Here is a 22,595-nt window from a genome sequence, read left to right as displayed (position 1 = left end):
CAGGAAATAACGCAAGATTTAATACTGTTTAGCGTGGAGATCGGAGAATCTGTCCGTGGGGAAGATGTGTACATTGTGCAAAGTGGAAGCGGTGAGGTGAATGACAATCTTATGGAGCTTCTGATCATGATCAACGCTTGCAAAATTGCTTCTGCATCACGAGTAACAGCGGTTATTCCTTGTTTCCCTTATGCCAGGCAAGATAAGAAAGACAAGGTAGGTAAAACGGATAGAGTAACCATTACTTGCTCCTATACATTTGTATTTTATAAGTAGTAGCGAGATACGTATAAATAATGCTAATGTACCTGTTCTTTATATAAGCCAATTATATTTCAATTTTATGTCCCATATTAGGTATAAGTATATATTCTAATTTTCCGTCATATTCCGAAATATTGTTTGTGATATTTTGATTAGACTATGTTATTTGTTCCTGTAAAGTATTAATGCTTACACATCTTTTGTCGACATTGCATCAGCGACATGCAATAAGCTATCTGCAATTTTATAACGTATTATATGAGATAATATATTGGTATAAGAAAAACATAGTGTAATACATGCATTTACAGTAGATCTATATATAGAAAAATTGACTTTGTTGTAAATACTTTAAAGAATGCACGTATTTCTATCATAAACTTTTCGTAAAATAATAATTACGTTTTGCATCTTATTAACGTTAAACACAATATATGTACATATGTTTACAGCACAGTTATGTTTTTTACTTTAAAATCTTATTCGTGATATACAGTTTAAAAGGCTTAAAACACTAATAATTGAGACTTGTATCTAAATTACTTATATAATCATTGCAGCGTATAGATCTGTAATCTGTATATATGTACATCAACATAAAACTATATGTGTATTGTAACTACAATGATTCCTCTTTTTCTTTAATTACTACTAATGTTTGAGGATTAACATAATTACAATCCATTTATTTCTGAATAAATAGATACTTGTGAATATTAATCTTTCCTCTTAGGAGTACTTTAGTATCAGCGGCATGGCTTTCAAAAAAATATAAGATATGTACTCGTGACCATTTTCTCAACAGGATTTAGGTGTGTCTCGTGGACAGGTAGTTAATATATGCAATTAAAATTTCCCGTCTATTTTATACGATCACTTAAGACTTAAGATGACTTGATCTGATGAAATATGTTCAATTGTTGCAATTTATTAACTTGATCAGGAAGCACATTTTTAAAAATCTTATTTTAGTGATTAACTTTTTCCACCTCAATAGCAAATTTTTATTAAATTGCAAACTAAGTGTTATTTGCTTAAGAATATTTGATCACCACTTCTTAATCAATTAATATATCTAATATAGACGCAACTGCTGTATTTATGTTATAATGATTGTGCAATTATGTTATAATGATGTACATAAATGCAAATTTTGTAGTATGTCTGTTACTTACTATTTTCTTGAAGTTTTTGATAGGGTTGAAACAAGCGTGATAACGGAGAAAATATTACCTTGAAGAAGCTCTATATTTCTTTAACATACTATATCTTCACAGGGCGGTGATGGTGGAGACTCTAAAAATCAGATTGTCATGAAGTCGAACGAGTGGAAATTCAGGGTAACTTGTGGCGGTCCTATATGTTCTATTTTTAATTCTTTCATAGCTTTGCAACAGACCAATGGAGTAATATCATTTCTGGAACGCAAACTCGATCTCATCATCATATGAAATATGCTTGTACTCTGTCGGCTTTATGTTATTGGGCTGCACCGGATAATACACAGATTATGATCAGAACCTGCGTCATTCGCTAATGATTGCTATATTGATTATTGATTCTTTTTTTACATTCTTTAGAGGATATCTATCGGGATCTTAGAATACATACTTTTTATATAAATGATATATATCCACAAATATACAAAATAATACAAAAAAATATTACTTTTTTCAATATTATACTGTGTGAAGCAAATAGTGAAACTAGCACATAGTTCAAGTATGTATACAGGGGAAATAGTATTAATTATATAAGGATAATATAATTAAAATATGCAAGCGATACATAAGTTATATATTATGAGTTATAAATTATATATGTATATATAATAACATTTTATATTTTACTTGTAGAAATCATATTATGATTATAAGTGAATTATATCATTTATATAAACATCTGAATCTTGTAAGAAAATCAAGCATGAGTTAGTTATGCTTCTACAAATTTCATTATTTAATCAGATTTACATCATATTCCAAATTTCACTTTAAACATTCATTGCTTTTAGTATCAATTTATGAGAATATAGATAATTTTAATATTACATTACGCGTATAGTTGTAATTTTTAATATAACATTTTATCACTTGACGTAATTGAGATGTTTGTAATAAAATAAATAGCAAATATTTTAAAATTTTAAGCACTACAAATGCATACATTTCAAGCATGTTATTCATAATGACGTAAGGTTATCAGAAGTTAGATAACCCAAACGGGTGTTGCAAAACTCGTGCTAGATTTCTCCAAGAGAGGTCTTCTGCACATTTTTGTTGCCACGATAATAATAACTACATAATTAATCAATTTTTTATGTTAACTTTATTTCATTAATTATTTAAATTTATTAAATATGTTACTATTATATGTTTTTCTTATTTTGTTTATTTTATACATGTTTTTATTTTAAATAAAAGTTTAAGGTATTGATATTCTTACAATTTTTTATATTATTTACATACAACAAAAATGAGCGCCTCTTAATATTAATTGGGTACTGCATGAAAATAATATATAAGATTAAAAATTAAACAATTCCATATCACTTCTCATTAAAAAACGAAAAGAGATCGGAAAAACCATTATTGACTATAATGTTTGCTAGGAAAAAAAGTTATAATTATATTCCTTTAAGTTTCTGAATAGTTGGGTATTTTCAGGATATTCTGCCCGACCTGTCTACAGTGAGTATAATAGCAACGAGATTGTCGAGTGCAGCGTTTGTAATGATAACTCGATGAACCATTCGATTTATAATATTACTTTTGGATTCAGACGAGAATTTTCTTTGTAGGACTAACCAAACTTATAATATCGTTGCTATACAACACCGTGGTATTCCTATGAATGAATGAATGAGACATTTGGTCAAAGCATATTGATATTCGAATGAGAGGGCAAAATATTAATATAATAGCAGTACATTGTTGGCAATTAGTATAGTGGGGTACGCATATGTATGTTTCACTGGGTACTAATTATTGAAGCTTAAATCAGTGTTATTGTCCAAATGCACTAATCAAATATCGCCTATCCTATTAATGCTTAAATAGCATAGGAATGTCAATGTGTTATCTTGGTGATAACTTGTCTTGTCGATACTATAATTGCGGGCAATACTTTGAAACAATGATTAATTTTTATATACCTTACACTCATCACAAGGTATTGTGGTTTACTAAACAATATTCCATTTATTTGCACAATGCATTTCTCTACTACAAATCTTTTTTATGTAATTTTGCACATACAATGTTAAAAATGCACTCGCGATATTGACATATTTGTTTCTTGGAATAAATCTTTACATTTGTGATATATACTTATCTCCGTATATTAGGCATCTGTTAGCAATGTTTGCCCTCTTGTTCATCTCCTACTATCCTTTGCTACATAAGGGCAAAGGACCGAGATGCATTGTGTTCCGTTTTGCGTTCATAATTTTAGATATTTTGCTTCATTTACGATAGTTGTTGAGAGTCTAACTGGGGTGCATTTGCAACGTTTCCCTGTCAAAATGTATTTTACGAATATACCTATATCTTTTGAAGAGTAATATTTTAGTATAGCCACTATATTTATATTTTGTCCCCTCTGAAAAATCTTTTTTTCGGCAATGTATTTCCAATGTTTAATAAATCACATTGTATCTTCCAAAAAGCCGACACAGCAAAGAGAAATTAACATATTTTCTAAAATTTTTATTTAGCTTAAAAGGTAGTAAAATAAACTGATTTATAATATTTTTGATTTCTCGGATATTTTTTCATGCTTTTAAGGGACTTTAATAGCAATTTCTTTAAATTGCAGGCTATTTCCAGTTGCAAATGGACTTGAAGGACTCGTACAAATTCTTGAAACTGATGGATTGAAATGTATTTTTACAGAGTCGTGCGCCAATCTCTGCAAAACTAGTTGCAAATATGCTTTCTGTGGCGGGTGCTGATCACATTATCACAATGGACTTGCATGCTAGTCAAATACAAGGATTCTTCGACATCCCAGTAGACAACTTATTCGCTGAACCAGCTGTCCTCAAGTGGATTAAAGAGAATATCGTTGAATGGCGAAACAGTATCATTGTCTCTCCTGATGCAGGTGGTGCCAAAAGGTGAATAATCAGAAAAAGAAAATAACTTTAATCGAAGAGATACATCGATCGTCTTTTACTTTACAGAGTCACATCCATCGCAGACCGATTAAATGTTGAGTTTGCGCTCATACATAAAGAAAGGAAAAAGGCGAACGAAGTCGCGAGTATGGTATTGGTCGGAGACGTCAAAGACAGAGTTGCTATCCTTGTGGACGACATGGCTGACACTTGCGGTACCATTTGTCACGCAGCGGAAAAACTATTGGAAGCTGGTGCTACGAAGGTTTACGCGATACTTACACACGGTATCTTTAGTGGGCCAGCCATTAGTAGAATTAACAATGCTTGCTTCGAGGCTGTAGTAGTGACCAACACTATTCCTCAAGATGGTCACATGAAAGATTGTCCAAAGATTCAGGTAACTGTTTCTTTCGTTAGGGAAATTTCGACACGAAATTCTTATCGCGATAACGGTGACAGTAGTGTTATATGGATTTAATCATGACACAACTGATTACCTTTTATCTTTCAGTGTATCGATGTCTCAATGATGTTTGCCGAAGCAGTGAGGCGGACACATAATGGCGAATCTGTATCGTACCTGTTTTCGAATGTACCGTATTAGACGAAAATCTTCCGTAATCTACTTCAAACCTGTGTAAGAAGAACATACTCTTTTTACATTTGTTTGTTGTTACTGTTAGTTAAAAACTACTTCGTCTACCTGCTAGTTAGGTGCATATTTTGTGTGTCCTAATTCTAAATTCAAATTTACATTTGTTCTATTTTTTCGTCAATTTCTAATAGCAATTACAAGATTGGTAACGGAACACAAAATGATGAAGATTAGAGATTTAGATACGTAAGATGTTTTTTTAAACTTAATAGTTCTACGAATTTCTCTAAAGTTGAAGAGACACATGATGCTTTGGAATTTTGTTGTAATCGAAGATGGTTCCAGCTTCAACTCCAACTTATGACATGGTATCCTTTTTATCAGTCTCAATTTAAAATGATAGAAGGATCAATTTGTTATAATGACGAGAATAGTAATTTATGGATTGAAATATTTGTAAACTATGATTAAAACTCCTCAATGCACGTAACAGTCATGCATAATTTATCAGTGCATATATCAGATGAATCAATTTTAGATCTGCAATATATATATATATATATATAAATTTTGCATACATCAATGTAAGAGAAATTGCTTAAATAAATTTTCGTAGTTGAAATGTGTCTAACGCATTACGATTATGATAGAAAAATGGCACTGATCACGTTTTTAATGCAAGCATAATAATTTATAATGATTATATTACAATTATATTAAAATCGAAATAATTTACACTCGGTAAAAATAAATGATTTTATTCAATAAAATAGCCTCCGATCCACATGCGAATTTAGCTTGTTATGACTACGATGACGATCGTAAATTTTGTCTTGCTAATAAAAAAAGTGTCATTTGTTACTCGATTGAATATTACAATAAATGTATAAAAAGTAAAGTGATTTTTTTTATTGGTGATTATTATCTAAAGCACGTATTAAGTATATCCCCAAAAATTCCATATTTTCAATAATAATTCTTTTCTAATTTTAATCCTTAATAAAGAATGCTGAAATATTAAGTAATCTTTTGTTAAGTGAATGATCAGGATGATGGAAAGTTTATATTCATCAAGAAAAATTATATATAATATAATTTACTTTTATTTAAGAAAGAGATTACAAATTGGATTATATTTTACTTAATATTGTTGAGATATTACAAAAATCGTGTGAAAAAGAAAGGCGAATTAACACTTATACTATACTGCTTATACATACATCATGATTTATAAATTAAGGCAAGAAATCACTAATTTTACGTTAATCACATAATGAGTTTTCTTAAGCTCGTAAGAAAGATCTGAAATATTCCTGATATAACATTACACAATGAAATATACATTGATGCTAATCTCGTTTGAAGATTTATGATTTTTGAATACCGGAAGGTAATGTTATATCAAATACTATTGGTGGATTACTTGGCAGATAATTCAGATCACATGTTGATGCATTAATGTATATTATCTTGCCATCTGAAGATATGCCATATCCTGTAAAACAAAATTATAAGTAAAATGGATAAGATGTTCCCATAATGTAACTGCAAATATACAGCATGGTAAAAAAGGTAATACCTAGGAGTATGTCGTACTTGTGAGAACAAACCGAAAAGTCTTAATAAGCATTATTCCAAAAACCATTTATTTCCGAGTTATAAAGCATTCAATATATTCTCTGCTTGTTTCACGTGTATGCATTGTATAACGTATTTACACGCAACCGCTCATATACTCGTCTTTCACGAGCTTCTGAGGTTGACGAATAATGAACATCGTTGAACTTTTGCAAGATATTCCTCTTCTATGTAGACAACAAATATAGTTCACGATGGTGCCCTTATGCATTTCCTCATGATTGTTAGACAACATTTAAGCAATTGTTTTCAAGAAAATTAAGGCTGCGGTCCACTTGATGCTACAAATGCTTCGAAGCATTCCTCTTCTCCTTTCTTTCAATAAAGAAAGAAGGAGAAGAAGAACGCTTCAAAGCATTTGTAGCGTCAAGTGGACCACAGCCTAAATAGCACGTGGCGGTCCAGTTGCATGGCCACCTCATTCACCAGATTTAAATCCGTTACACTTTTATTTATAGAGACATTTGAAGAGCATGATGTACGCCACATCAGTTGACACATTGGATAAACTAATACAGAAAATTGAAAACGTCAACAAATACGAAATAAACTGGAATTTTTTAATGTATTCGATCTTTAATGAGAAAGTGTGCTGAATTGTGCGTTGAAATGAACGAAGGGCATATCTGCTATAAAAAATGCTTTATAACTCGGATATAAATGGTTTTTTGAATAATGCTTACTAAAATTTTTCGGTTTGTTTTCACGAATAGTACATACTCCTAAAATTTCACACCACCTTTTTTCAATACCCTGTATAATAATATTCATCATACCTTCGTGTATGTGACCAAATACATGGTATTTGGGCTTTACGCGATTCTGCACTGTCGACAATAATTCAACGCATCCGGCTCGTACTCCAGTGCAGCATAGGTCTCCGTGACCTACAGGAGGGGTATGCGTTACGAGGATATCTGTGTCAGACGGAATCATTTCCCATTTTGAAAGGCATGCTTCTCCACGCGGCACGTTAAATGCCCACTTACAAAACTCGGGCTGCCTAAAGTTTCAATGAAATGTCCCTCAGAAATAAAAATCTTATACCTGAAATTATTTTCTACAAATATTTCGCATAGTATTCAAAAAAGGTAAACACCACAATCTTTGATACAATCATAATATTTATCTTAAACAACAGATCAATATAGATTTCCTGTACATATTGCTTGTTTACTTAATTTTAGAATATTGGAACATAAAATATGAACATAACTCTTACTCTTATAAATATAAACATTCTCAATACTAATTCCTATAAACCCTTGATTAATATACATTATACAGCCATTGACAAAGTTATTAGGCACCCTTGTTTCTTCTGAATATCTTGGAACGAATATTTTCTGTTTACGTGTTTATTATGTGCGATTATTTCCATTTAATAAGCAATTGCTATACTTTTTTGTAGGCAGTAAACAGATAAAGTCTAGCAATTGCTTGTGAAATTGAAATAATCACGCCCATATTAATCAAAGTCGACATACGGAATGAACAGTTTTCTAAATAATATTGCTGTTTCCCTAAGATAATAGACTTTGTGCCTTAATTGTTTGAACCAATCACAAGGCCAATAGAATGAAAACAACAAAGAGCTTACGTTCATTCACTGCCAAGATATTCAGAAGAAAAAGGGTACCTAAACTACCTAATAATTTTGAATATACAGTGGCTGTATGTTCTACTTTTATTCATAAAGTAATTTTGTATAACTGATATGACGATATTTACCATGGAGTACCATATATCTTGATTCCATGCACTATAATCTCGGAATCTTCAAGGTATGTACAATTTGTCAAATAATCTTTAACATTAGTAGTTTTAATAGCTTCCACAAGAATATCCTTGGACATACCCAAGGTAGGTATATCGTCGAGTATACTGGTTCCTGTATGCTTCTGGTGATCCCCGCTGGTATGCACAGAAAAGGGATGCGTGAACGTGGGATCAAAGCTAAGTTCATGGTTTCCAGCTATAACTATCTTATGCTTGTGTGGCAAGTTACCTAGAATTACCGCAAAATACGTAACTTCTCTTAACATTCCTGCATTTCTCGTCGATGCACAGCACGAATTAGTACACACGATAATTTACCTATCCAATTATTGAATTCTACGACCTCTTGCAGGCTGCCACATTTCGTGAAATCCCCGGCGTGGATGAAGACGTCTCCCGCGGGCACGTCAAATTTTATAAACGGCGTGAGCGAGTGCGTGTCGCTCATACATACCACACGCAACTGAAAATAGAAAATCATTGTTAAGCCTGTATATGTTTCAGATTAATACGCTCGCATTGATAATCGTGAGAAATGGAAAACTTAAATTCTTCTTTAAAACGTATAATTAACGGCGTTAAACGTCTAGGACAAGTGAAGGTAGGTGACGTTTAAGGTTAACACAAATACATCGCTCCGTGCTGAGAGATCGGGACGTTAAAAATCGTCGGACGTACTTTGTCGCTCGGTGCCTCGTTCGTCGGCAATTTAGCATTTATTTTAACGACTTTCTGATGCTGGGACAACTCACGCCAAGCTGCCGTGGGATCAGCTGTCAACGGATGAATAGCTATCTTCATGCTGAACCGGTAAATATGGCGCTTTCGATTTGCGACTCAAACCGACTCGGGTCGCATCATGTATACAGGACTCTAGCATCATTGGCCTAGTTTACACCGATCTCTTTATACGCGTATCAAATAGCCCTAAAGCCTTGTGTACACGATACTAGAAATCGGTCCGAGTTTCGGTTTAAGCCAATCAACTTGCAGCTCTTACAGAAAAGCAGCAGTTTCATTGGCTTAAATCGAAACTCGGACCGATTTCTAGTATCGTGTACACAAGGCTTATAAGAGCACAGTTGACGGAAAGTCGACGGCAAGTCGACTTTTATAAGTCGACTTCTAGTCGACTTCTAAAAATGGCGGAAAGTCGACTAAAAGTCGACTTCTAAATAATCGACTTCTAAAAATGGCGGAAAGTCGACTAAAAGTCGACTTCTAAATAGTCGACTTCTAAAAATGACGGAAAGTCGACTAAGGCCCAGTTTCACAGTGGCCAGTTAGCTTAAGGGTCGGCAGGAGACCCAGGCAAACTCAGGTACACTCAGGTGCACTTTATGCACTAAGTGCACGTTAAACTGCACTTTAACTCCTATTTTATTTATTATAAATTTTTAAGAGCAAAAATGCAAAATCGGGCTCTTTACCTCCCTGCATTATTATATAAAGAGTATATAAAAAAAAATTCACGAATCTATGTAACTTATTTTATGAGAAATATGGATATTACGAATTACGGATTCGTAATATCCAGATTTCTCATAAAATAAGTTACATAGATTCGTGAATTTTTTTTTATATACTCTTTATATAATAATGCAGGGAGGTAAAGAGCCCGATTTTGCATTTTTGCTCTTAAAAATTTATAATAAATAAAATACGGACTCGCAGCAAGTCGCAGCTAAGCCAACCCGACAGAGGTCTCCACCGTGTCTCCTGCCGACCCTTAACTAGTAGTTAATTCTCACTCTCCGTCTCTTTCTAACCTTTGAGGTTAGAAAGAGACAGAGAGTGAGAGTTAACTACTAGTTAAGCTAACTGGCCACTGTGAAACTGGGCCTAAAAGTCGACTTCTAAATAGTCGACTTATAAAAAGACGAAAAACAGTCAAGCGGCGCGTCATGCATCATCAATATGGCGGCGAATCTCGAGGAGGCTGGAGGAGCAGAGCTTACGCGAGTGCGAGGAATTGTTACAGAATGCCGTTACCAACCGACATGGAAGCGAAATTGCTGCGCCAGATAGTTTTTGCAGGTATGGCGGATCAAGTCGCGAGAAAGGTTTCGCCCGACGAGGTAAAAGAGGATCAGGCTAAGGCCAAGTGGAAACATGCTTACAGGTTAGGTATGGTGTGTTATTTATTATCATCGATAATTAAGACCTATTGAATGCGACAGCTCTCCATTCTGAACCATCTTTCAGAACACCAGAAATGGAGGAACCTGTGTTCATGCATTCTTTGTGCGTTCTACGGAAAATCAGTCCGGAATAGGTGGTTTATCAAGAGGTGTACGAAACGAATAAGATGTACATGAGAGGTGTCACGGCGATAGAACCCGAATGATTGCCGAAATTCGCTCCCATGCTATGCCATCTTAGTGAACCATTGGTTGATCCACCGCCAAGGTATTTTTATCACAATTCTTGCTTTATAATGTTTTTCCTACATATTTATAAAGATATTAATCTTCATTATGATCGAATATTATTCTTATTTATAGATATAATCAAGGAATTGAGAAGATCATTTGCCGCGTGTCTGGTACATTCGGAAAGGCCGGATGGGCACTACCATCGATGGGTATAGAGCATCCGTGGACGGTGTCAAGTGGTTCGTGTATTTCTTCTTGAAGGGTCAAGTGTGCCCTAAGCTGAAACAATTTGTCCCGTCGCTGCTGACGCGACACCTGGGAGCATCACCAAGTCATGGGCCAGGTAAATCGTTATTCTATCTCCTTTCGATTTCACGTTGATTCATCGAATAGATTACATCAATTCAATACGATTTTTTCAGGTTGATACCACGCACTCAAGCAATAGTACAAACGCTGCAGTCGCAGGGAGTCGTGTCCAAATACAAACTGCTAGAAATCTGGGGTTTGGATAAAAAAATGTGAGATTTTAATTTATAAAATAATATTTAGATATTATCATAGACTTCTGTACAATACTAGACCGCTGACAGGCATCTCGGCCGTGATGCTTGCCGCCATGTTGATTTTAGTCAAGATATGCTATACTACAGATTCTATACAAGTGGTTTTATACAAGATTTCTATACAATAGTCTAGCATATACAGAATGTCCAAAAGAAAGGGTTTAATACTACAGGAGTAGTGGTTCGATTTCGGCATCCAAGTACGCTACACGTCGAAGGCATGACTTACAAACTTATTGATAACATGTACCAATATTTAACACAAAAACATTTGCCTGCTTCGTTATGTACTGTAATAACGAATGCAGATAAACGCACATCATGAGCAACTGAACACCCGATAATGACTTAATTCAATATGGCCGCACCCTTCACTACCACTTGCATCTCGCATTCGCATCAGCTTTTCGGCAGTGCTTCCATAGATGTTAGTGGTCTAGTATAAAAGTCTGTGGATATTATATATTTATAATATTGTATATATATATATATATATATATATATATATATATGGGACATTCCATGTCAACCGGAACAGCGCCGTGTCCAAAATTTGAGAGGGTTTAAAAATTTTTTCCAGGGTGCAAAATTTATGTAAACATATAAGCTTTCGAATACCGAGTGCGCATTTAAAAAAATTCAAAATGGCGGCCTTAGTATGGCGCCTAGAATGCAGAGAGTCACATAATAAAAAGTTATAACTTAAAATTTGTAATTGAAAAAAATATGGTCATATTCTGCGTCAAATTTGAAGTATAAATGCCCTCTTGCAATTTTTCGATATAACGCATCCTTTTCGAGATAAAAATTCATTAATATCGAAGTGCTGATTAAACTTGGAAGACACGTAACTTGTGCACGTGATAGTAGGTTTTGGGGTCACTGAAAACAAATCTGATATGATGAATAATATGAAAATTCAAAACGGCGGAGTCAGAATGTGTGTGTGTGTGTGTGTTTTAAATTTTTCGCCGTTTTGAATTTTCATATTATTCATCATATCAGATTTGTTTTCAGTGACCCCAAAACCTACTATCACGTGCACAATTTACGTGTCTTCCAAGTTTAATCAGCACTTCGATATTAATGAATTTTTATCTCGAAAAGGATGCGTTATATCGAAAAATTGCAAGAGGGCATTTATACTTCAAATTTGACGCAGAATATGACCATATTTTTTTTAATTACAAATTTTAAGTTATAACTTTTTATTATGTGACTCTCTGCATTCTAGGCGCCATACTAAGGCCGCCATTTTAAATTTTTTCAAATGCGCACTCGGTATTCGAAAGCTTATATGTTTACATAAATTTTGCACCCTGGAAAAAATTTTTAAACCCTCTCAAATTTTGGACACGGCGCTGTTCCGGTTGACATGGAATGTCCCATATATATATATATATATATAACAATATTATTATATATTTACAACATTATAATAATAATATATATATTATATATATTTATATAGCTAATTTTGCATATTGTTTCGCGATTAACGCTGGAATGTTTTAATTTTAATTCTGTTGTCAGCTTACCAGAAGTGGCTGCCGGAATCCGCGCACGCAGAAATGGCACAGATATGGCCGCCTTTGTAATTAAGAATAAAACATTAGGATTGTAATTATACAGTTTTTTAGATAATTAAATTATTTTATATATGAAAAAAAATCGAAATGCATCAGTTTTAGCCCTCCAGCAAGGGGTCGATTGCGTATCTTGAAATAATGAGGTAAAAATTACAAAAGTGAGCAAATTTATTAGCGTATCTATGATTTTATTTATCAAAATCTAGTAAAATCTGTTAACTTTTGTCATTTTTACCTCGTTTCAAGATACACAATCGACCTCTAGACGTACGCAGCGATTTATTTTATCGACTTTAAAAGTTGGCGGGAAGTCGACTTTTCGTCATGACGGGAAGTCGACTTCTTGTCATGACGGAAAGTCGACTTTTAATCGGCGGTTTTTGAGACATTCGCCGACTTCAAGTCGACTTGAAGTCGACTTTCGTCCTTAAAAAAGTCGACTTTTCTGCCAAGTCAGTTTTGGTAGAAGTCGACTTCAAGTCGACTTAAAGTCGACTTTTTGCTCTTAGGGAGTATATTTGAACTGATCAGTCAATAATCAGACTTATTTAATAGTTATTTACTGTTTAATACGCATATCAAGTGATCGGTGTAAACTAGGCCATTGACGTGGAATACATACATATCTGTGTATGTATTCCACGTCCATTGATGCGACCCGAGTCGGGTCGAGTAGCAAATCGAAAACATCGAAAACGCCAATAGACAGCCCGTTCAGCCCGTCGCTACGCTACATCGCTACTGTGTATGTATTGTATACATACATACATATGTATGTACATACACAAGGATACGTTCGTTTTACCTGCACCCTTTTGCACTTTTTTTGCACGTGAAACGGAGTTTTGACTTTATATTTTTAGGACCAATTTCACCAACCACGGTTAGCTTAACCGACGGTTAAAGTTAGCAGGATTGACCAATAGAAAGCAGGGTGGATTCATTTCTATTGGTCAATCCTGCTAACTTTAACCGTCGGTTAAGCTAACCGTGTTTGGTGAAATTGCCCCTTAATCGACTCCAATTGGCTATCAACGTCATGATAATCGACCATTTTGATATTGGTCGATTGCAAAAAATGAATTAAATACGAATAACACAGATGATACCGGATCTGTTGTAATATCTGAGCAAATCTGCTAACATAATCTAAGGTAAACGCACTTGTGACTCTTATCATATCTGTGACCACTCGCGGACTTTTATTAAACTAGTCAGAAGTTTTAAGTAATTTTCATCTTCAAAAAGCATATGCATTGTGTTTTGCGATTAATAAGCCACGATTTGATATATGGTTTTAGTGATATTTGATTAACAAATACTCGTGAAAATGTGATATAAGGCGCTCGTGTCGGTACCATATTGCAGTGGCAGATCGAACGCATGTTTACCGACGGCGACAGTAGATCTGGTGTTTGTCACGACACAGGGAGCTTTCCAGCAAGCGACACAAGTCGACACAGGTATCGTTGTGTCTTTATTACTCATTGCCAAAAAAGAAAGATAGAACGATGTTTGTGTCGGCTTGTGTCACTTGCTGGAAAGCTCCCACAGTCACAGTTTTGTTACGTCGTCAAAAACAAGCGTTGGAGAACCATCAGTGTGCAAAACTATCAGTGAACGATTAAGGAATGTTGTGCTATTCGTGGGTTCCGATCGAGAAAGGTTGGTGATTTTGAGTATATAGGCGAACGTTATAAAGCGGTGCAACAAAACACGTATGGATTCATCAGTGACGAGCTCAAGAAAAATAGTCATAGCAGTAAATTTTGCTGGTTAAAAAAAAATTAATACCGATCTCCATACGCTTATAGATGGGTGTGAATTGCATTTGTACGAGTAAGCGGAAAAATATTCGATGTATGCTCGAGAGAAAACTCAAGCGACAACTATCACTCTGGGTTAACTGACACATCGTGTGTTTTATATCGATTTATACTGATTTTATGCCGATTTGTGATCACGGTTTCAAATTACTTGCTTACTTAGGGGAGACCGGGGCTAAACGGTCCGTTTTTTTTCGGTGCCGATTTTTAACAACAAAATAAATAATTATAGTTAAATGTGGTATACCACTGTAAAGAGTAAACCTTTAGCTACAAAATTTATATAGGAAATTTTTGTCTACGTCGCTTTGTTCAACCGGTATAGAGCAAAAACAACAACGGTGGAAAAATTGAAATCTCAAAAACGCCGGGGTTAAACAGTCTACCCCCTGGGGTAAATCAGTTTCAGGTTTGATCGCCTATGAAATATTAAATATCTACACTGGATTCGTGTTCAGCATGCATTACTCTTTATAATCAGCATGCATTTATAATCACGTACCTCGAGATTTGGAGAGCAAATATTATTGCAGATATTACAAAATTTCCACGCGCAGAAAATTTCACTTTTCACCACGAAAACACATTTGCCCTCGTAAAAATCATAACACGGCAGGTAACCTGCCGAAACTCCGTTGGTCATATGGGTACCATAAGCAGCGTTTACAATGTTAATAGCGAGTTCGCACAATATACAGGTTCCGAGATATTTGATTAGACGTATTTACCCCGTAGACGTTTTAGCCCCGGTCTCCCCTACTTATTCAATTATTGAGTGATTTTTTTTATCAAATACAATATACCACTAATTGAACCGAAACGACGATCACTGATCGATACATCCAAAATTAAATCAGGCAGTCACTGATGCATCCATTTACATAGTCTGCAATTTCTCTTTTCATATTTATTAGATTATGTTTAAAACTCGAGTAAAACAAGTTTTTCGATACAAAAATGATTAATCTTGAGTTCGGTATAATTGCAATGCTTCTTGATTGGAATCACTTTAAAGTATTTTCCTCTCTTATTAATTCATACGAAAATCTTAGGTGGTCACAAGTAGGTGCATTTACCTTATTGTCATGCTGCGCGGACAGTTTGCTTACTATAATAGAACATCTTTTAGACATGCGAATTAATTATAAGATGTAATCTTTTTAATTACCGCGTCTTTTGATATGGGCTTACAAAATAAGAATACGTATTACAAGCGCTAAGACTTGACGATTATAATAAGGAGAACAATATTGATACTTATTTTATATTTTTATTCTAACAGTATAACACTACAGTACAGTACTGCAAGAATTACAGCGTTAGTTTCTTCACCGAACAATGAGTTTTCAGATGTAAAGGATTCAACACCTTTACAGATGATTGTCGTTTCAAGATTATCCTTTATCGGAGTCTGGTTGGTATTTGTTATCAAGTCCTTTAACCATTTTTCTTTCGTGCATCCTCTACGGTCTTCCTAACGAAGGCGTCCCATTCGTCGGGCTTATTCGTTGTATACCAATCGGCCATGTGGTCCAAAAGGACTTTTTGTTTTTCAGTGCATCTTCTGCATTGAGTTTGCAGAGCTTCACCTATGACTCCTAAAACCACAAGAAAGCTCAATAGTTATTCGTTTTAACATAAAACATCAAAAATTATACAAAGCCCATAAAAATGGAAAAGATTAGAAAAAAATAATATTCAGAAAGTCAGACATTTTAAAAATACAATATATTTCAGCATTGCTGTAAATCGTATGCATTTCGATAAAAGATCGAAGTCTATATTTTGTCCATCATATTTCTAAAGAGACTTTTTATTCGAAGATGAGAGAGTAAAATCGTCGAACTCTCAAACCGATAGTCAATAGGAAATTTCATTGTTGTTTGCATAAATTATTCTCAGAAAATATATACTCTCAGAAATCTATACTATTATTAAACATCTGTTTGTAAAACTTGCTGAAGCAGATTTCATTTTTTGCTAAAACATTCTATCTCTAGCATTTTGTTGTCGCAAGATTTGTAAGATCGTTGTTGTTTTCAAATAGCGGAATAAGAATTAAGCAAACCTTTTTCCTGTACAGACAAGATTTTCTTATACATATTTCTTATGTACGATCACCTCATTTTTTTGCATAAACGATCACCTCGGATGATTTTTACATCCCAATTAAAAGTCATTGTTATTGTCTCGAATTAGAAGTGATATTCCGTAATTTTATGTATCGATGTTTGAATATTATTATTATTATAAATATTAAGTATAATGATATATATTTACATATTATTATTAACCCTTAAGTGTGTGGTTTTGCACATGTGCAAAGTTTTTAGGATTTCTTATAAGCAGTCATTATTTATTTTAAAAAACTCAGAATGCTACGCAAAATTACACGTTTAAGGGTTATCTATTGTAATAATATAATAGATATGTTTAATAGACATCTGTAATAGACTTATAATAATAAAAATTAATTAATAACATAACATTGATAATGCCTTATAGGCTATCCATATTAGCAATGTTATGTATCTTAATTATAAACGTTATAAGTGTAAAAATTGTCTTATAAAAGACAACTTTCATATAGATATGCGCGTCTGAGGGCGGTAATGTCTTAAGTTGCTAATACGGTCATTTGATTGGCTGGACGGAGTCTTAAGACTGCTTTTGACCAGACTTAAGATGATCTTAGATATAAGATCCGATTATGAATACCGCCCTGAGAATGTTTCTCGAGTAACCAACAGTCGTGATACATGAATATTTAAACGGGAAATACGCGCTCTAAATATATCTTTGATATGCATGCAAAACTCATAGTTAAGATTCTGATTTATGATTTTGTGTGTGCACACCCGATACATAATAAAAGAAAGTTCTATTTTTGAACAACAAATCTCTTTTGATAGTTTGGTTTTTATCGATGTTTTTCTCAATGCAAGTTCAAAGCACAAAATTAATGCAATTTTATTAACTCTTCCCCAATTTTTAAGTTTATTCATCTTTATGCTAAGAAAATATTTTTTTTATTTTAAATTGAAATTCTCGAATTAAAATTCTGGTCACATGAAATTAATTTAAGAATGTTACTTTCGTTTATGATACTTCTGGAAGTCGATTGTATACCTTGAAACGAGGTGAAAATTACGGAAGTGAGGAAACTTACTAGAGTATCTACAATTTTATTTGTCAAAATCCAGTAAATTTGCCCACTTTTGTAATTTTCACCTCGTTCCAAGATACACAATTAAATCCCTGTTACCGACTCAATTCATCATAGATCCCTCATTAGCAGCCGTTAATTACTCAAAAGCTACAAATATATCAGCTACTACCATTAGAGAAAATCGATTCTACATTGATAAAAAAACAGCAAAGAAAAAAAATACATAAACGTAGGGCGTTTTATGCGTAAGAATATACCTTTAAAGAATTTTGCATCTGCGGTCTTGCACGGTGCGGTGTCCATGAAGCAGTTGTAATATTGCATTCGCAATTTTTCGTTCGACAAAATTCCATCGAGATCGATATCGTCGTACCGATCCGAGTACTTCTCCTCCGCGAATACACACGCCAATGCAACAGCGATCATCGTCACAATGAAGCTTAATCGAGCCATCGTCTCTTCTACCTTTGCACTGACTCTCGCAATAGAAATACTTAGTATAACCGAGCAGCAAATCCATTTATACAGACTGGCCGCGGCAAAAAATTGTTGTTTCAGACTGGACATTGCACACGTGGTTGTCACACTTCAATGATGGTATATCTGTAATTATAATAAAAGAAAAAAAAAGAGACAAGAGGATTTACCAGCATAGACGAGTTCATCTTAGCGTTGTGCGTCACGAGTGATTCACAATTCAAAAAAAGCGTTTACGTAGATGCTTTTTCTGTCCCCTAAAGATTTATCTGAGAAATGAATATTTTATTTTCTGCATTCGCATCTTGTTTCATCGCGGTTGATCTCACAAAGAAATTCTCCCAAAGAATTGGGAGGGAGATAAAAAGAGAAATATCATAGCCAGAAATGTAAATATTATAGATAAATGAATCATCATAGATGATCATCATAGATTTCTCAGATCAGATTTTCAAAATTTGTATGAGTTTGTTAATAAGTAATTTCGATTTAGTTCGAATCTCACTCCTACGAACGAATTATATATATACTTAAGCGTTCAAGCATTGCAGTTAGTTATTTCTGAGTTATGAACAAGTTTCTCATGGATCGACGCGAAACGACTAATAAATCTTCAAGTCCCTATTTCTCTAATCATATTTTTTCATTATTATGTGTCAAATGAAATACGTTTCTTGAAGGTGACCTTGCGCTAGTAATTATCGTATAACTGGATACCATATTGGATATTGTAATAGCAAAAAAAGAAAAAATCCACGTGTATATGTAATCACGAGTATCCTGAGTAAAATACAAAGTGCAATAAGGATTCTAAGAATCACAATCAATCAAGATATCTGTTTTTTGTTGCAGTTATTATATAGTTACATCAGAGAAGATAAATCTTTTTCTTATTTTTCACTACCGAAAGAAATGAATTTTTCGCTTAAACACCACCAATTAGCAAAACTGTACCAAAGATTTTCTTTCGATATATGTAGGCACTGTAGACTAATAAATAACTCACGAAGAAAAAAGACGAGACAAATGTATTTTGGTATATAGACAACAGAAGAAAAATTTCTTTCTCATTTCTTACGCGTCAGAGCTCGATATGAAAAAAAAAATAATAATAAAAGTCTTAAATTATGGTCTTAAAAGTTTAAAATTATATTATCATATTAAAAGTGTTATTTATGTCACTATTTTTTATAGGATTTACCTTGCAAAGAAGTAGTCTTAATAAATCATTAATTTAATATTTATCTATAAAAAATATCATATCTGATCGTTTTGTCAGCTAAAACGTCATTAATTATACTTCCCGAAATATTCGGCAGTCTTGTAATATGTAAAAAAATGCAAAATTAAAACGTGTAATTTTATAGGTGAATATTATTGTAGAAAATCCTATATGCTATTAGATAATTTAATTAAATAAGAATTAGTCGTACTTTGTAAATAGATAAATTTTTTATAAATAAACAGTCTTCTTCATGCTTTTTCTCAGAAGTCGGTCCGACTATGCTCTTCGACACGGAAAAAAAATTAGTTACCGTAACAAATCTAGTCGTAAGATATGTAGTTGTCCATATTTTACAACTTCTTTTTTTTCGTGGAAGAGATTAGAGAAATTTAAAGAAATTAGAATTATTGGAAAAATGAGAGAAATTAGAGAAATTACAGACACATTAAAGTTGGATATATTATTTTAAAGTTGAAAGAGTTCGGTAACTAAAATTTTGAATATTTTCTCTTTTATCCAAAAGTATTTACTACAAAAACTGTGCGTAAACTCTTTCAAAAGATATATCATTTTTTATTGCTTGATGTAACGCAAAAGATCCTATAGGATACAGGTCCATATGGATCTATCTTCGAAAATCAATAGTTTAAAAGGCATTGATTTTTTGAAAAAATACAAAATTTGTTAACAAAATTTTTTTACTCTTTTGATAGTAAGTAACTCTTCACGAATCGAATTTTAACTTAGAGTCTGGGGTGGCTAACTCACGATCCAAAACGAAATGCTAAAATATTTGCGCTCGTCACGAGCGAGGTGGTCGGAGAGGAGATCAGGATCATACCTGAAAACGAGTGAGTGCATGAGTAAAAAATGAACTGTGTGCGTGTTTACGAGAAATGTTACGTACTATATGCTGAAAAAGAGATAACAAAAATGCGATAGTGAGCCAGTGAAAGATAGAATGAATGTGGTATACGAAGAGTGAGAAAACAATAATATGCGAATGAGAGAAAAAGCTATACCGCGTGACGTTGCGCGTATTATACAGTAGGGTGACCTAGATAAACCTTTACAAGCTTATAACTTGAAAGGAGGGGGTGTAAAAGTCGCCATTTTTTGCCCTCAATGGGAACCTGTAAAAGTGTCAAATATGCTACCTTATTTGAGGTTGAAAGAAGAAGGAAATAATATTCTCCGAGGTGTTCGCCACACCGTAGACCGCTGTTTTTGTCCGAATAACTCAAACTTACTCACATCAGAGCACAATACTGATCTCAAAGAAGTAAATATTCAGAAGACTGTAAAACGGAGGCGATAATATCACGGTATGGGGGTGCTTTGCATGGTCTGGTATCGGTAATTTAGCTCGAAATTGAAGGCATTATGACGGCAGAAAGGATATATCGATATATTGTGCGAGAATTTGGAAGAATCTGTTTTGAAATTGGATTTAGAAAACAACTTTATCTCCCAGCAAGATAATGACCCAAAGCATAAGGCAAAGAAAACCACTGTCTTTTTCAAATCTAATAAAGTAAAACTGCTCGAATGGCGCCACAATCACCAGATTAAAATTCCATTAAAAATCTGTGGGCTTATTTGGACAGAAACGTGGATAAAACGAACGTAACTGACAAGACATCGTACTATGCAGCATTCCAGAAGGCCTGGAGAAAATTGATCCTGAATACTTGAAGAAATTAGTCGAGAGTATGCCTCGCCGACTGGAAGCTACAGGCGGTCACACCAAGTATATACTAAGCACCATTAGAATTAATTTTATTTGTTTATTAATTATTACTTTTAAAAGTGTATGATTTATTTTGTCCAGAGCAAATGAATAATAAACTTTTTACAAGAAAAATGAGCACAATTTTTATTATTTCATATTTCCTTTAATTAAATACTTTGAAATGCTTTGATTTTGTATTTAATAATCTATTTGCTTGTTAAAAAAATAGTTACACTAACAAATTCAATTTATTGAAAGGTGAAGGGGAGACCGGGGCAAACTCAAAACGATTTTTTTTTTCAAAGGCAATTTTCAACAATTAATTAAAATTTTTAAGGAAATTTAATGGTACACATTTAAAAAATGTTCCTTTAGGTACAAAATTGCTTAAGGAAGTTTTGCTGTATGTCGCTTAGTTTTGCCCCTAGGAAAGGAAAAATGACGCAAAGACAAATTTTCAAATTGAAAAATGCCGGGGCAAACTCGACACTTTGCCTGATCGACACAATTTGATCTGGAACTTATTTTTTATTGTCTGAAACTAAACATACATTGTTTATCGTGTATTTAGAAAGTACAAAAATTCAGAATTAAGTAAAACAATCATTGGAAATAATGAGAACAAAAATTGTTGAACATTTAATTATTCTCATCTCATGTCTGAAAAACAATTTATGCAAGTAAATTCGCGATTAGACGTGCGCACACATTTGTCATGGGCCATATAGCTGCATGACAAGCGTCGTTTGTTATTGGGAGCCGATAAAACGGCGTGGTGTCGACTTTGCCCCGAACGTCGTTTTTCACTTTTGTCACTCCAAAAATATAAAAATTTTGAAGATATGCAAAAACTATTATCGGATTCGCATCAAATTTTCTATCAAAATCACTTACTAGTAGATTTGCAAGAGTAAAACTCGATGAAAGAGTAGAAATTTTCGACAGATCAGAAAAATTACTTTTCACCATCAAAAACGCTTATGTCGCGCTAAAAATTACACCATAACTCAGAATGTCACCAAATTCCGTTGATAATACTGGCACATAAAGACGCATTTACAGTAGGAAAGGCAAGTTTCTACGATAGATTTAAATTGGCAAAAAGCCTAGTGTCAAGTTTCCCCCGGTGTCGAGTTTGCCTCGGTCTTCCCTACGATTTATTTTGTCCAGCACTGTATATGTACAATATATACAAATATATATACATATACAGGGTGTCTGGTAATAATCGCCGGACCTC

The 22,595-nt window shown here is 33.7% G+C and overlaps 3 protein-coding genes and 2 long non-coding RNA genes across 11 annotated transcripts in view; 3 read left to right on the top strand and 2 right to left on the bottom strand.

Annotated features, from left to right (window-relative positions):
• The window catches only part of Prps (phosphoribosyl pyrophosphate synthetase), a 9,752-nt gene extending 3,875 nt beyond the window's left edge, over window positions 1–5,877 (top strand). For 2 of the 4 annotated variants that reach the window (XM_071721319.1, XM_071721322.1), the window contains exons 3-7: window positions 33–216; window positions 1,542–1,604; window positions 4,158–4,381; window positions 4,448–4,781; window positions 4,896–5,877. In XM_071721319.1, coding sequence (XP_071577420.1) covers window positions 33–216; window positions 1,542–1,604; window positions 4,158–4,381; window positions 4,448–4,781; window positions 4,896–4,988 — 898 coding nt within the window. In that variant the 3' untranslated portion in view covers window positions 4,989–5,877. Of the gene's footprint in view, window positions 1–32; window positions 217–1,541; window positions 1,605–2,930; window positions 2,955–4,157; window positions 4,382–4,447; window positions 4,782–4,895 lie in introns of all 4 variants that reach the window. The other 2 variants (XM_071721320.1, XM_071721321.1) reach the window with 2 other exon arrangements.
• Window positions 5,878–6,059: 182 nt separating this feature from the next.
• LOC139782330 (metallophosphoesterase domain-containing protein 1) lies at window positions 6,060–9,308 on the bottom strand. Of its 2 annotated transcripts, none has more exons than XM_071721323.1 (5): window positions 9,075–9,308; window positions 8,715–8,859; window positions 8,349–8,625; window positions 7,394–7,620; window positions 6,060–6,474 (listed from the first exon to the last, which is right to left on the bottom strand). In XM_071721323.1, the coding sequence occupies exons 1-5, from the start codon at window positions 9,195–9,197 to the stop codon at window positions 6,347–6,349; spliced, it is 900 nt and encodes a 299-aa protein (XP_071577424.1). In that variant the 5' UTR covers window positions 9,198–9,308; the 3' UTR covers window positions 6,060–6,346. The 2 variants fall into 2 exon arrangements, with proteins under 2 accessions (XP_071577424.1, XP_071577425.1); XM_071721324.1 differs by having other exon boundaries at window positions 9,149–9,263.
• Window positions 9,309–10,128: 820 nt separating this feature from the next.
• LOC139782334 (uncharacterized) lies at window positions 10,129–13,008 on the top strand. 3 transcript variants are annotated; one of them, XR_011720854.1, is made up of 5 exons: window positions 10,129–10,518; window positions 10,602–10,805; window positions 10,901–11,114; window positions 11,194–11,292; window positions 12,871–13,008. It is a non-coding gene; the product is annotated as an uncharacterized lncRNA (long non-coding RNA). The 3 variants fall into 3 exon arrangements; XR_011720853.1 differs by having other exon boundaries at window positions 10,130–10,528; XR_011720852.1 differs by having other exon boundaries at window positions 10,131–10,523.
• Window positions 13,009–13,926: 918 nt separating this feature from the next.
• Window positions 13,927–22,595, top strand: part of LOC139782335 (uncharacterized) — a 97,442-nt gene continuing 88,773 nt past the window's right edge. The window contains exon 1 of the long non-coding RNA XR_011720855.1: window positions 13,927–14,591. This is a non-coding gene — a long non-coding RNA (uncharacterized lncRNA). The remainder of the gene's footprint in view (window positions 14,592–22,595) is intronic.
• Window positions 16,003–18,503, bottom strand: LOC139782332 (ejaculatory bulb-specific protein 3-like). Its single transcript, XM_071721327.1, has 2 exons — window positions 18,179–18,503; window positions 16,003–16,350 (listed from the first exon to the last, which is right to left on the bottom strand). The coding sequence occupies exons 1-2, from the start codon at window positions 18,486–18,488 to the stop codon at window positions 16,190–16,192; spliced, it is 471 nt and encodes a 156-aa protein (XP_071577428.1). The 5' UTR covers window positions 18,489–18,503; the 3' UTR covers window positions 16,003–16,189.

This window comes from Temnothorax nylanderi, unplaced genomic scaffold (assembly GCF_030848795.1).
Source record: "Temnothorax nylanderi isolate EJ_2023f unplaced genomic scaffold, tnyl_v1.0 TNYL_tig0405_pilon, whole genome shotgun sequence".
NCBI classification, from domain to species: domain Eukaryota; kingdom Metazoa; phylum Arthropoda; class Insecta; order Hymenoptera; family Formicidae; genus Temnothorax; species Temnothorax nylanderi.
This window is presented reverse-complemented; position numbering and strand designations above follow the sequence as displayed.

Excerpts from the sequence above, each read along its gene's own strand:
- LOC139782332 (XM_071721327.1), bottom strand. The coding sequence starts at position 18,488 with ATGTCCAGTCTGAAACAACAATTTTTTGCCGCGGCCAGTCTGTATAAA. Across the intron at positions 16,351-18,178 it reads AGATGCAAAATTCTTTAAAG|GAGTCATAGGTGAAGCTCTG; the intron begins GTATATTCTTAC and ends TTGTGGTTTTAG.
- LOC139782330 (XM_071721323.1), bottom strand. The coding sequence starts at position 9,197 with ATGAAGATAGCTATTCATCCGTTGACAGCTGATCCCACGGCAGCTTGG. Across the intron at positions 8,860-9,074 it reads ACGAGGCACCGAGCGACAAA|TTGCGTGTGGTATGTATGAG; the intron begins GTACGTCCGACG and ends TTCTATTTTCAG. Across the intron at positions 8,626-8,714 it reads AGAATTCAATAATTGGATAG|GTAACTTGCCACACAAGCAT; the intron begins GTAAATTATCGT and ends CGGTAATTCTAG.